Consider the following 14,786-nt stretch of genomic DNA (forward strand, 5'->3'; position numbering starts at 1 on the left):
ACAGCTTAGATTAGTCAACAGATTCATTCCTATTTTATTGCAAGACAATGCCAGACCACACATCACAAAAATGACAATGGTGAAACTACTGGAGTTGGAGTTGAAAGTTCTCCCTCATCTGATGTTGTCTCCACTGACTACTACTACTACTTCCAGAATTTGGATAACTTTTTGATAGGAAAAAATTTAATTCCGATGATGCTGTAAAACAGGTCTTCCAAGATTTTATTGACTCCAGATTGCCAGGCTTCTACAGTTCTCGGCTGGACAAGCTGCTGCTGAAATGGCAAAAGTGTATTGACAATATGGGTGCATGCTTTGATGAATAAAACTATTCCTTGTATTCAGAAAGCATTAGCAAAGTATTGTTTTCAATTGCGTTTGTTAGTTTGTTTGTTTGTCCATAGACAAGATATCTCAAGAACTGCTGGATGGATTTGGATGAAACTTTCAGGGATGTTTGACCTCATGATTGGCATCAACTGATTAGATTTTGGGATCAATCCAGTAGCGGATTATTCTTCCTGCTTTTTTTACTTAATTTTTGAGAGCAGTCAGGCTCATTTTTAGTATTCTCATTTGTGAGAGCAGTTGAGTTGATTTCAGCAATTCACATTTTAAAAATCATCTCTGTCTAATCGTTGAGAGGACATTGGTGTTGCCTTGGCAGAGATTTGCGCTCTCTGAGTGCTCTTATTCTTATTTTTCGGTAGTGGGTGACAAAACTTTAGGAGCACTCTTTAGATGGCATCTATGCTGGTGTCATATAAAAGCACCGATTATACTCTTGGAGTGATTTCACCATTTAGAAATGAGCACAAAAGAATTTGATAGAATTTAAACCGTTGCATGTCTGCCAGGTTTCCTGATATTACTCAGAAAGGCAAAAGTTTTCTATCAATGTTATTTGTCATGTGAGAGTCATGTTTGTAATCTGTTCATATACTTAATCCACTTAACTGATCAAGTAGTAAATATTTAGGCCAATTCTCCAGTTACAGAAAAATTCCAACCTGTCTCCTACCAGTTTTGGAGCCTCAGACAATAACCATGTGAGGAATCTGTTTTCCTTTGACTAAACAATGATAATGAACATAAAATAACAAAGTGCGATTATCTATGAACTTGATAAGTTTAACCGATAAGTTTATCTTACAAAAAGATTATCAAAGGCGCATGCGTGTGCGTGTGTATGATTCGGTCAGTCAAATAAGTTGTTTGATAGAATCTGCGATCCAATGTAGCGTCTTCTTTCTTTCTTTTTGGGGTGGATCGGTGGGGCGAGGTTGACTTTGCCTTTCGTCTTTTTGGATTTGATAAAATAAGTAGCCGTTTAGCACTGGGATCAATGTAATCGATTTAGCTTCTCCCCCGAAATTGCTGGCCTTGTGCCAAAATTTGAAACCAATATTTTCATAGACATGAACTAAGTTGGGCGGGAGTATCACAAATATTCAAAAAATATTGTTGTATTTCGGGACGGTGTTTTTTTTTTGCCAAATAAACACACGCACTTTTCATTCGTTCTTCACTCGTTCATTACAGTGCCCAGATGTGTGACGAAAGATTTCTGGACAATGGACATGAGTTAGAATAAGAACAGTAATAAACGAGGGAAGAACGAATATGTAGGGCGTGTGTTTATTTGGCAAAAAAAGTAACCATCCCGAAATACAACAATATCTGTTTCAGCACACGGTTTCGCAACAGGAATCTTACAACACAAATTCATTAAAAAAAAAAGTAAGCATTTTAATATTTTTGTACAAAATGCAACGAAATAATATTTCAAAATATAAATATCTTGCTATTATTTAAATACAGAGGTCCCTTAACGGTACTACTTAAATACAGGTGTTACATACAAAGCATTTTAAATGTGCGCTGTGTAGGCCTTAACCCTAACCAACCCTAAAACTGGCCCTAACCTTAACCCGAAAAACTAACCCTCCCCTTCATATCGTTACATAGATGCATCGGGACGTCTGTATTTAAGTAGTGCCAATATTTCAAGCATTTTCTTTAGTTCTTTTCAGACTTCTGTTAGTTTTGATGTTTCTACACTTTATTTTATTAATCTGTGCACTTTGCTGTCTTGATTTAGAATAAGTGCAATTTGCTCCTTTGTTTTTGGGGTGTGTGCAGCTTCCTGTCTGTTTTTAGGCTCTGTGCAGTTTGTTATTTTGTTTAGAGGTTTATCCCCCTCCCTTTTTTTTAAAGACAAATTCTGTTTTATGGTTGTTTTTATGGTGTGTTGTGTACTTACAACGTTCGTAATTCTTGTCTGTATAAACCCGTATGATCGATTACACATCGAATTCTTTTGTTACCTAGCAATTCCGGGTAAAACATAAGTCTTCACAGAACATTCGAGTCTATAACCAAATCTGAACAAGCCCTGCTTCCTCCGATTCTAATGTAGTTCTTTCTCGACTCCACCCATCAAAGCTCGTATTTGCCTTTCATGATTTCCTCCTACAAGTTTTGCTATTAATCAAAAACTGCCAATACCAGCCATTGACTGCGTGTGTTACAAATACACTGAATGTTTTATATAAAACACCTCGCCACTCAACTACCATTGTTTATATTGTAAAGAGGTACGTAGTCCTTAATATTCGTTAAAATACTTCATTGTTCCACTACCATAAACGTAGTAACTTGTCCTTTTGTTATAAACATGAACAACTGACGTAGTTTAATCTTAGGTAAATATACTTGCTCATTTCATTTACAAACTGAAAACAACATAATTGCTTTAAAATGAACAGCTTAAACTCTCTCCATCGCGCTTAGAACTTACACCAGTCTCATGAGGTGGATCTAATTAGTAATTTAACCGGGAAAGGGCACGAAATCGGCGATAAAAAAGTAAAAGATAATATTTTTTGGACAGGAAATTCCTTCGTCATAAAGTAGTGACAGATATTCTGAAAGTCTGCCGATCACAGTTTGGAGACAGATACTATGATAAAAATATACCAAACTTAATTAGCATCCTTTGCTTAATTACAAGTTTCATATATATTAAGATGGAATTTGTCAATCGGACAGTTTACAAATAGCTATTTCGAAACTGGAACCCCGACACGACCCGTTACACATTAATTAACTAAACATTCATTTATAAACAATTAATTATAGCAGAAATGAACAATTAAAGTGCGATATAAAAGGGGTTAACTGGTCCACAAATCGGGGGTTTCTTTAATTAGTTATAACAGAATCCACAAACCAAAGTTAGTTTGCCAGGCGAAAGTTGAGTTCTTAATTTTATATTTTAATTTTTCGAATTTTTTAAAATCACAGTTTAAAATACGGACAGTCCGATTTTCCTGCCTAAATCCTAGCAATAAGGAGAAAGATATTGAAAAACATCGATGTCACAGTGACAAACGAGGACGATATGAGGAGGTAGTGAGACGTGCTAAAAATAACAGCTAAATACCCCTTAAATCAGCAATTTGTTTTTGCATACTCGTATGAGTTCCTGTGTGTAGAATACAAATTCGCAAAAATTAAAAGAATTACGAGGGATTATATACCGTGCGTAAGATATTACCAGAGAATTGTGTATGTGATGTGGACTTAAAATTATTTGTTTGCACGAAACATGAAAATTGTAACTAAAAAATATAATTATTTGTGAATTTCTTTGCATCTTGTGGTGTATCTCACAAGTGAATGGTTAGTGGAGTCATGTAAGCAGTGTTGTTGGTGCGATGGTTTTAGAAAATCGTGACATAATGACGAGATGTAAATCTAGTGCGAGACGAAAGATGTGTGAGTAAATTGTATAATAGCTTCCTCATTTACAACTGTAACCTTTGAAATGGTGATGCTCTGCTCCTTGCTTTATATTTATTCAACAAAGGTTTGTCAACCAAAGCCTTTTTTTTAAGGCATAAAAGACATAGTTTCGATAGACGAATTTATGCCATTCAGGCAATTTAAATTTTATTTTTTCAGTGCAGTCTTGAATGTGAGATGTCTGTAGTGGATGTTCAATCTCTGATACATAAAAAAATATTCACTGTGTACTTCTAAACATCGGATTGGCAAAATAGTCCATGTCGACTCTTGCCAGGTCTATGTGGCTATCCCTTAAGGGGGTCATTTAACACCTGAAATGATTTTGAGCATTAAGGGTACTGAATTATAAGCGAAGTGAAACTAAAAATCCGCGGTAATTTCAGGCTAAAAACTCACCGCTTTTCTGCTAAATATAGAAGCAGCGATTAATATTACTACATATTTCGTATTCGGACTATATTACCAATTTGACTGAATTTTTATAGGTCTTTATTGATTTCGTTAAGTATTTTCATGTCTTTAAACTTATGAAAAAGTAATGACAGAAAAAAAAATATTGCTTTTAAAACGAGAAATTTTTAGTGAACTATACTTTTAAAATATGGAAATGTACTTGCATAGCAAGTGACTTGATCTGAGATCGTGTTCTGAAACAAAAACAATTTCAGTGTTTATAAGCCATTAAAAAAACACAAAGAACCGTTAGATTCACTTCAACATTTAAATTTAGTTTTGTGCCAAAATATTTTTGTCGCTTTGAAAATTTCACTGATGCAGCACGAAATTTTGTCAATGAACAAGTCGCGGTTTCAAAGCGACGAAATTATTTTGACACAAATTAAATTTAAATGTTGAAGTGAATTTAAAGATTCTTCGCGTGTTTTTTTTAATGGCTTATAAACACCCTTCCACGTTGCAATTACATTTAAATTTTATTTCAGAAATTTATACGATGCATGTGTCTGTGTGTGGAGACGCAATGGCCCAGTGGTTAGGGAAGCGGACTCGCAGTTATGGGATCGCGGTTTCGATTCCCAGACCAAGCGTTATGAGTGTTTATTGAGTGAAAACACCTAAATTTCCACGATGCTTTGAAAGTAGGTGGTGGTGAACCCTGCTGTACTCATTCACCACAACTTTCTCTCACTCTTTCTTCCTGTTTCTTTTGTACCTGTATTTCAAAGGGTCAGCCGAAGGGGGTCTCCTCCGGTGGGGGTGGGTGGAGGCATCATTTGAAAGTTAAAAAACAATGCAAAGCGCATTGTGACCAGTGATGTATAACAATATCCTATAGTCTGGTCAATCATGTGAAACTGAGATGGATGGATGAATGGACCAGTGGATGCATGTATGTGTGCCTGTATATTAAAAATGCGGGTGTGTATAGAGCCATGTATGTGACATTAAGTGAGAGTTTATATAAAACTGAAACTGAAAGTTAAATTTCCTTGTAAATGTTTACATCCTGATGAATATCTCCAAGCTGACATTTATGCAGGAAACAATGGTGGTGCTGCTACTGTTTACTTCTCATTCAGAGATTTATTATTGCTTATATATATATATATATACATATATATATATATATGTGTGTGTGTTGTTGTTGTTGGCACTCCGTCGCTTATGACGTCGTGGGTTCCAGTTGATCTGATCAACAGAACAGCTTGCTCGTGAAATTAACGTGCAAGTGGCTGAGCACTCCACAGACACATGTACCCTTAATGTAGTTCTCGGGGATATTCAGCGTGACACAGTGTGACAAGGCTGACCCTTTGAATTACAGGCACAACAGAAACAGGAAGTAAGAGCGAGAGAAAGTTGTGGTGAGAGAGTACAACAGGGTTCGCCACCACCCCCTGCCGGAGCCTGGTGGAGCTTTAGGTGTTTTCGCTCAATAAACACTCACAACGCCCGGTCTGGGAATCAAAACTGCGATCCTATGACCGCGAGTCCGCTGCCCTAAACTGGGCCATTGCGCCTCCACACACACACACACACACACACACACACACACACACACACACACACACACACACACACACACACACACACACAAAAGCAATAATAAATCTACATATGTAAGTAATATATATAAAAACTGAGTTGAATTCTGGTTTAAGGACCTCATAACTTTTTTTATTTTTTGGAATGTTCAGAAGATTTTGCGAACTTGTGTTCTATACACGGGAATTCATATGATTATGAAAAAAAAAATTTTTTTTAATTCTTACGCCCCCCCTCCCCCCAATAAATCCTAAAAGTTGTACTTTCTTTTGAATTTTTTCTTACTCAGAGTTTAGAATATGTACAGTCTGAATTTTTTAAATTGAAATCCTACTGGATTGCCTAAGAATTTTTACGTAAATTGTTGAATACTTTCACTTTCCATATACTTTCTCCAAAAGATCACCATACACACACACATAGATAGATAGGTTTGCGTGCGTGTATGTATAATATATATATATATATATATATATATATATACATGGCTTTCTTATAGAAGTGATCTTCCCACTCCAAATTTTTTCCATCATAATTTTCAAAAACATGGTTACTTTTTAACAGGGAAAGGAGTTTCTGAAACTTCATCTGACCCAACTTTTTTTCCTCATAACTTTCAGGAAAATGGATATCTGTTAATGGAAATTCAGTTTACCTACACAACTGTACCCACCCTTGACTTTGTTTCCTCATAACTTCCAGAAAAAGTTTACACAACAAATTCAAATCTAACAGTAATCTACACCATCTGAAGGGTATATGTAGAAAATTTCATTAAAAGAAATTCATTTTTCTGGAGGTTATGAGGAAACCAAGTCAGTGGGGGTACAGTTGTGGAGGCATGCCAAACTCAGAAACTTTGGGTATTCTTATCGGTTGGCCACAAAGATCACCACTTGAGCTTGCACCGTTTCAAACTAGGTTTTCTTCCTCTTATGCTTAGTGTCTTGCTGTATTCCTTTTGAATATTTAAACAAGTTTGTAGTGTTTATCCAATCATGAAACATGTTCACTATAGAAATGTACAATATATTCATTCAATTGCTTAATTACACTTAATATCATTTGTTTTCAGTTTGTATTTCCTCGATTGAAAATTCAACAACACTCCTCCAAAGATGGGTTTGTGTGAGAAACTCTTCACCATACCATTGCGTATTGTGTGTGTCATTTTGCTGATTATTCAAATGGGATTTCTAGACGTTTATTTGTCTACATACATCAACAAACTATGGTTGATATGGATTATCGCTGACGTTGTTACAGTGGTGTTATTTATTACAGGTTTGTATTCTTCTTGTGGCTTTAAATAAACTATATTTCTTTTCATTGAAATTGCTGCGTATCTTTTTAATCCTGCTTCATATAAAAAATGTGTATTGAAGAATAATTCATGAGCGTTTTTTTTCTCAAATTTAAAAATGCATGCAGAAATACAACGCATTGGCAAAATGTTTTATGTTATTTGAAAGAATGTTTTGCTCTGCAAGAAAGCATATTTTGAATTTTGCTTTTTTTTTTTTTCAGATCGTTAAAATAGAATGTCAAGTGGACAAAACTGAGCATTTTTGACATCATTTTCTTTTCACATTTAATCAAGGTGTTAAGTCTGCCAAAGTTGGTCATGAGATTTGTGCTGTGTATGGAGAAGGAGCAATACCTCAAAGTACTGCCTGCTGTTGGTTTTCGTGCTTCAAAGATGGGAATTTTGACCTCAAGGATGGATCACACACTGGTCAGCCAATTGAGTTCAATGAAGAGCCATTGAATCAACTTCTTCACAAAAATCCACATCAAATGATCAGAGAATTGGTGGAGTAGATAGATTGTGATCAAAAAACTATGGTGAACCACCTTCACTCTATGGGCAACGTTCATTGAACTCAATTGATTGACTGGTGTGTGATCTGGCCTTGAGGCCAAAATTCTCATTTTTGAAGCATGGAAACCAATGGCACAGACAGTACTATGAGGCATTGCTCTTTCTCCATACACAGCACATAAGGCGGTGAGCTGGCAGAAACGTTAGCACGCCGGGCGAAATACCTAACCGTATCTCGTCTGCCGCTACGTTCTGAGTTCGAATTCCACCGAGGTCAACTTTGCCTTTCATCCTTTCGGGGTTGATTAAATAAGTACCAGTTATGCACTGGGGTCGATATAATCGACTTAATCCGTTTGTCTGTCCTTGTTTGTCCCCTCTGTGTGTAGCCCCTTGTGGGTAGTAAAGAAATAACACAGCACAAATCTCATGAGCAGTTTCAGTAATCTTTAACACCTTGATTAAATGCAAAAAGCAAATGGTGTCAAAAACGCTCAGTTTTGTCTGCTTGACATTCCATTTTAATAATCTGAAAATATACAAAAATCAATAAAATTTTAAAAAATCAAAGCACACTGTCTTGTAGAGCAAAAAATTCTCTTTCAAATAACATAAAACATTTTGGAGTAAATATTGTTTATCAACATAACATGGCAGTCCTAGTTTAGGATGAATCCTGCTGTAAACCAGGACTGCCATGTTATGTTGGCAAATAATCTTTACTCCAAAGTACTGTTGCTGAATATCTCTCGTTGTGAGACTTAAACATAGTAATTTTCTAATAAAACATTTTGTCAATGCATTTTATTTCTGTGGGCATTTTTAAATTTGAAAAAAAAATGCTCTTCAATTATTCCTAATATTGGGTTGGTGCATAATTATTACAGCTTTTTTCCAAGAAATTTTATTCAACAAAAACAATAACAATATTTAACAAAACATCTTTAAATGATGGTCTGACCGTCTGCCAAGCAAATGGGAAGCAGTTATTGAAGAAGATGGTGAATATGTCCCAGAATAATCATTGAAAGATGTTTTTGTTATATGTTGTTATTGTTTTTGTTGAATAAAACTTGTTGAAAAAAAGCCTCAATAATTATGCATCAACCCAATATATATATGGATCCATGTGTGATGATACATAGCTTAGTGGGTAGGGTATTTGACTTATGATCATGTGATCATAAGTTAATACCTGGCAGAGCATTGTATCCTTAAGCAAGACACTTATTTCATGTTACTCCAGTCCACTCAGCTGGCAAAAATGAGTAGCACCTGTATTTCAAAGGGTCAGCCTTGTCACATTCTGTGTGCCATGCTGAATCTTCCTAAGAACTATATTAAGGGTACACATGTCTTTAGAGCGCTCGGCCATTTGCACTTTAACCCTTTCGATATCAACCTGGCTGAATGAAACTAGCTCTGGTTCTGAGTACAAATATCTTGTTTTCGTAAGTTCTAAATTAAAATCTTCCACCAAACTTTGGTCACAATTTATGTTCCTAACACTAGCTTAATGATAACTAAGTTATTTTACTAAATTCTTTGTTATATTTAAAATTGATTGAAAGAAACACAGAGCATCTCAACAGAAATATGGAAACTGAAAGAAGCCCATTGTATATGTGTGTGTATATATATATATATATATATATATATATATATATATATATATATATATATATATATATATATGTATGTGTGTGTACATATGTGAGGGTGTTTGTGTCCCCTTGTCTAAACATTGTGTGAGTGTTGTAAATGAGTGTCATTCCTTTCCAATATTCTACAAAAACATGTCTGGCCTTGTGTAAATATTACCTTGATTGGAAACAGGTGTAGGTAGGCAACAGGAAGAGCATCCATCTATAGATAAACGCTGTCTGACCCATGTAAGCATGGAAAAGTTGACATTGAAATTATAATGATGAAAGGGTTTTTGTCTTGCAAGGTACTTGGTAACCCTGTCAGTGCTGGTGCCACATAAAAAGCACCAGAGCAGATGCCATGTAAAATGCACTGATAATGGTTCCACATTTAAAGCCACTGGTGATGGTTACCCGCAAAAAGCACCTGATACACTGTAAAGTGGTTGGTGTTAGGAAGGGCATCCAGCTGTAGCAACCATACCAAACCAGACTGGAGCCTGGTGCAGCTCCCCAGCTGGCCAGCTCCGGTCAAACCGTCCAACCCATACCAGCATGGACAATGGATGTTAAAGGATGATGATGATGATGATGAATATGTGAAATGTTAATTAACTTTAAAAATTCTAAGACAGATCTTGCTATTTTCCATTTAATATGTCCCTTGCAAGGTTCCATACTTTTTTGTTGCGGTGAACACAGTCTGTTAACATTCACTTCTGTGATCAGAGTGAACTCAGTATGTTAACATTCCTGGTTAACAAGAACACTGTCTGCTAACATTGACTTTAACTATGCCTTATAAATATATCATAAGATCAGCAGAAAGTTTCTCCAGAACTTTCTTTTTTGTATTTCAAATAATTTACTCTCGTGGAAGACCAAAAGCAACATTAAATGGTTCCATGAGGTGGCAAGTTGGCTGAATTGTGTACAGTGAGCAAAATGCTTAGTGGCATTTTGCTCATCTTTACATTCTGAGTTCAAATTCTGCTGGAGTTGGCTTTGTCTTTCATCCTTTTGTGGTCAAGAAAATAAGTGCCCATTGAGCCCTGGGGTTGAAGTAATTGTCTTGATCCTTTCCCCAAAACTGCTGGCCTTGTGATGCCAAAAATCTGAAACCAATGATAAAAGATTCCATAACTTATACCGACTTTATTGCAGTGTTGCTAGTTCTATCTTTAGCCAATATTCATTAGTCTCATCACAAATAAACTACTTTATCTCTTGTATTAGTGTTTCTATTAATCCTTCATTTAGAATGTATCGTTTATAAAACAGATTTCGCTTTACTTCTAAATGTGTTATCTTTTATTTTCCAGTGTTGGTTTTTTCATACATTTCCAGTCACAGAGAAAACTTTGAACCACATTCCTTCCAAGTAATTTCAAAAGCAGGAAAGCTTCCTCTTATTTATATTGCTTGGGGAGTTTATTCCATTGTACTTTTTCTAAAAGTTTTATTTTGCTTCGAGAACTTTGCTGCCAAACTAAGCATACAGGATTATTGGGGTCCAAATACCCTAAAATTAACGCTTGCACTTTCTGCTCCGCTCTTTCTAATTTATTTGCTGTGTCAGATCAGCACCACTCCAAACAATGAGAATAGGAGATATATTGACAGATTAACATCAGGTGTTACCTTTGACATTTTTGACACAGTTGACATTTTGGACATCCTCTTTGTTAAACAGTCCAAAGTACTTCTGACATTTGCAATGACTAAAACCATCTTAGGTTTCTCTTTGATTAATATATTTATGCCTTTAATTCCTCTATTTCTTGTTAGTCACTCGCATTATGGTAAAATCAAATTAAGAGACTCTTTCATGAACCTTTACCGCATTTTAATGATAGTGATTATCAATGTTCCATATTTGGTTATTCGTTTACGCTTGATCCATTTCTATGGGCACAATATGTCTATATTCCTGATTAAGAATTTCCTTTCAATCTTTGTTACATTTTATGATATTTATGAGAAAAAACAACTGGAAAGGTTGGAAAAAGCATCTGCCAAAGCTGCTTCCGAAACTGCTGCTGAGGGTACTGCTCTTGAAGAACGGGCTTAAATGAATGCCTGCATATATATAAGGCCAAAGTCTGTTACAGGATTTGCGTTTGTCTCAGAAAGAAGCATTTCCTGTACAGAAACACTTGCTCCACTAAAATATAGGGAAAAATCAAAGACAAACAAAACAAAAAATACCATGGAAAAGTTACTGCAAAATACAACAAAAACAAAGAAACTATGACTGGTTTCTCTGTGATAACAATTTTGCTAATGTTGACACAAAATGGTGGATCCTTCTTTGGAACCTGATTTCATAAATTGAGTTATTGTATTCGTTCCGAGATATTTCATGTTCTATTTCATGGTTAGGAACTGTGACTTTTGAGACATTTAAGAGTAACCTTTTACAGGAAGTGTTAAATCTGTGTTTGCATGCATGAAACAAGTGTATTTTTGTTGATTATATTTTTATATTTATTCTGATATTCTTTAAAACTCATTACCTCTTTTGATACCAACCAGTCTGTGACTGTCCTTCCTTCTTTGATTCCGACTTCCTGTTTAAAGTGATGTAAATTAAAACTTTCCATCAAAATTCCATGTTAATTTATTTTCCCAATTAATTACGACAAAGATATTTTAATCAATTCTTCATTGCCGTAGTGGATGACATAAAAGACACTGCCATAATAGATTAACCCCTATTTCAGCAACACATATTTAGGGGGAAAATATTTCTATGCATTAAAGCTTCTGGGTGGCCTAACTTCACATATAGGACCCTGGGTGATTTTTTTAAAAACAATTTGGTGGCGGGGAAAACAGGCATCTTATATACCATCAGATATGATATTTTAAAAATTAGTTGGAAGAAGGGAAGCATATTTCAATGAATGAGGTAACTAATGGTTTAAAGATCAATTTACATTTTTGTATATTTTTATTTTAATATTTATAATTATACTTTCACAATAAGGTGTTAATTAGCAGAGTAATTAGAATGTTGGATAGAATGCCTTGCAGTATTTGTTCCAATTTGCTATACTTTGAGTTCAGATCCTGCCAAGGTCATTTATGGATTAAAAAGTACCATTCTTGAGCAATGGATTAACAGATTTGTTAAAGGGTTAGAAAAGATACCTGGAAATATCTGTTGCAACTCTTTGTGTTCTGACAGTAACAACTGTGATGACATTGATGCCAGTCTGTATAAGCCCAAGTTGGGATATGAAGAGGGGACACTTGCATACACATCTGCAAATCTTACCTCTGGCTGTGCAAACATCTGCATACTTGACTGGCTGAAACCCTTCAGAATTTTCACAATAAATATATTTTTCTCAGAATTTAATAAAATTCTCTTCAACAAAGTCTTCTCTTCTAAACTGGGAACTGTCATGTGGCCCCTTCTACAGCAAGAAACCTGTTCTACTCTGACCCCCATTTCTCATACTTTAACCCCTATTCTCCTCGCATGAAGCTGCCTCTCTCAAGGTTCATAGTCTTTCAGGCTACATGATGACCTCACTCGTGCTAGTGACATGAGAAAAAGCACCCACCTGTAAAACATGCAGCCTTAGAAACCATCCCCAAATAGGCAGTGAAGCTTGATGTAGTCCTTGGACCCATCAGATCCTGTCAAACTTATGCTAGTATGGAAGACAGACATTAAACGATATTTAATTCTATGAAGTCTTCAAATATAAGCCCTTGGCTATTCTTTTTAAATAATTTAACTATTAGCTGTAACGATGGGAATTCCATAGTTTACGTGAAATTGTAAAATAGAATTGTATTTTTTTCTGAAGCATTTGATTTTTAAATGTTAGACTATTAAAACCTCTAACAACAAACTTTTAGTTTTATTTTCTGTCACAATAGTCTTTTCTAGAATGTTTTAAATCATGTCAGTGTACAGACATGTTATTTGAAATAAGCTGATGTATCATGATGTATGTTGACAGTTGCATCGTTTTCCACTCGTGCTCCCTTCAGTAAACACACACATAGCAATCCCTTTCTCCTAGCTCTCACCACTAACATTCTTTTCTCTCTTTCCATCTCTCCCTTCAACTGACTACATGACAGTGTCACACATTTGGCCTTAGCGTATTCATAGATTCTAGGTTGTCTCTCCTTCCTTTTCTAGACCATAAGTCATTTCAATAATGCCTTGATCTTACCACTAAGGTTAATCCAAATATTTTGACTCACTATATCTAACTTATGGTTCCCACTTTACTTCATAATGCAGCAACTCACTGCCATTGTGTCCTTTTAACCAAACTTTCTGTCTCAATATTTTTGTTTTTTATATTATTTGCTTGAAAATTGTTTTCCAGTTTCTACAACCATTAAACCAATCCAAAAGCTATTTCATTTTGAGATATTTTTGTAAACATCATTGCTTGACTCAAAATGTTGCTGTGACTTTTGAGATGCTAAATTTCTTCAGTATTTTGTGTATTTTTATAATAAAAACAATATTACTAAAAATGTTTGTGGGGGAAAAAAAAAAAAAAAAAAAAAAAAAAACTCTGCCATGTCTTAAAAATGTTGCTTTCTTATATTTTCTGAAAATATAAAATATTTCTGAATGAAATATATTTGGTTTATTTTTATTTCTTTTTTTATCATTTTAGTCATTAGACTGTGGCCATGCTGGGGCACCATCTTGAGGAACTTTGGTCAAATTTTTAAGCCTGGCACTTATTCTATCAGTCTCTCTTGCCAAACTGCTAAGTTACAGGGACGTAAACACACCAACACCAGGTGTCAAGCAGTGGCAGGGATAAACACATATATAAAGACATACACACATGCATAAATACACAATGGGCTTCTTTCAGTTTCCGTCTGCCAAATCCACTCATGAGGTTTTGGTTGGCCCAAGGCTATAATAGAAGAATCTTGCCCAAGGTTCCACACAGTGGAATTGAACCTGGAACCATGTGGTTGGAAGCAACCTTCTTACCACACAGTCACTCCTGTACCCACATCCACAACGATATTTGAGTTTTTGTGTTGTTTTTTTTTTAAATTTTTTTTTTCTGCAGTTCAATGGAAGAATAAATGTATGTGTGTGTGTAAGAGAAAAATACACAATTCTTTGCATGTAAGTACAATGTACAATTTTGTGTATGGAAATCCAATATTTGGACAGAATTATCATCATTATCATTTAACGTCCACTTTCCATGCTGGCATGGGTTGGATGGTCTGAGGACTGGCAAGCCAGAAGGCTGCACTAGGCTCCAATCTGATTTGGCAAGATTTCTACAGCTGGATGCCCTTCCTAACGCCAACCGCTTTACAGAGTGTAGTTAGTGCTTTTTACATGCCACTGGCACAGGAGCCATTCAGGCAGCACTAGCATCGACCACGCTCAGATGGTGCTTTTTATATATATATGAAAGAAGTACATCATATATATATATATATATATATATATATATATATTATATATATGGCACGTAAAAAGCACCATC

The 14,786-nt window shown here is 35.3% G+C and overlaps 1 protein-coding gene across 4 annotated transcripts; it reads left to right on the forward strand.

Annotated features, from left to right (window-relative positions):
• The first annotated feature begins 1,274 nt into the window (after positions 1-1,274).
• Positions 1,275-13,900, forward strand: LOC106870637 (uncharacterized). 4 transcript variants are annotated; one of them, XM_014916777.3, is made up of 4 exons: positions 1,295-1,743; positions 2,335-2,600; positions 6,893-7,101; positions 10,608-13,900. In XM_014916777.3, exons 3-4 carry the CDS (start codon positions 6,936-6,938, stop codon positions 11,354-11,356), a joined length of 915 nt encoding a protein of 304 aa, XP_014772263.1. In that variant the 5' UTR covers positions 1,295-1,743; positions 2,335-2,600; positions 6,893-6,935; the 3' UTR covers positions 11,357-13,900. The 4 variants fall into 4 exon arrangements, with proteins under 4 accessions (XP_014772264.1, XP_014772263.1, XP_089204125.1 ...); XM_014916778.3 differs by lacking the exon at positions 2,335-2,600 and having other exon boundaries at positions 1,275-1,743; XM_089347999.1 differs by lacking the exon at positions 1,295-1,743 and having other exon boundaries at positions 2,588-2,708.
• The last annotated feature ends 886 nt before the right edge of the window (positions 13,901-14,786 follow it).

Source organism: Octopus bimaculoides, chromosome 1 (assembly GCF_046866305.1).
Source record: "Octopus bimaculoides isolate indiv1 chromosome 1, ASM4686630v1, whole genome shotgun sequence".
NCBI lineage: Eukaryota > Metazoa > Mollusca > Cephalopoda > Octopoda > Octopodidae > Octopus > Octopus bimaculoides.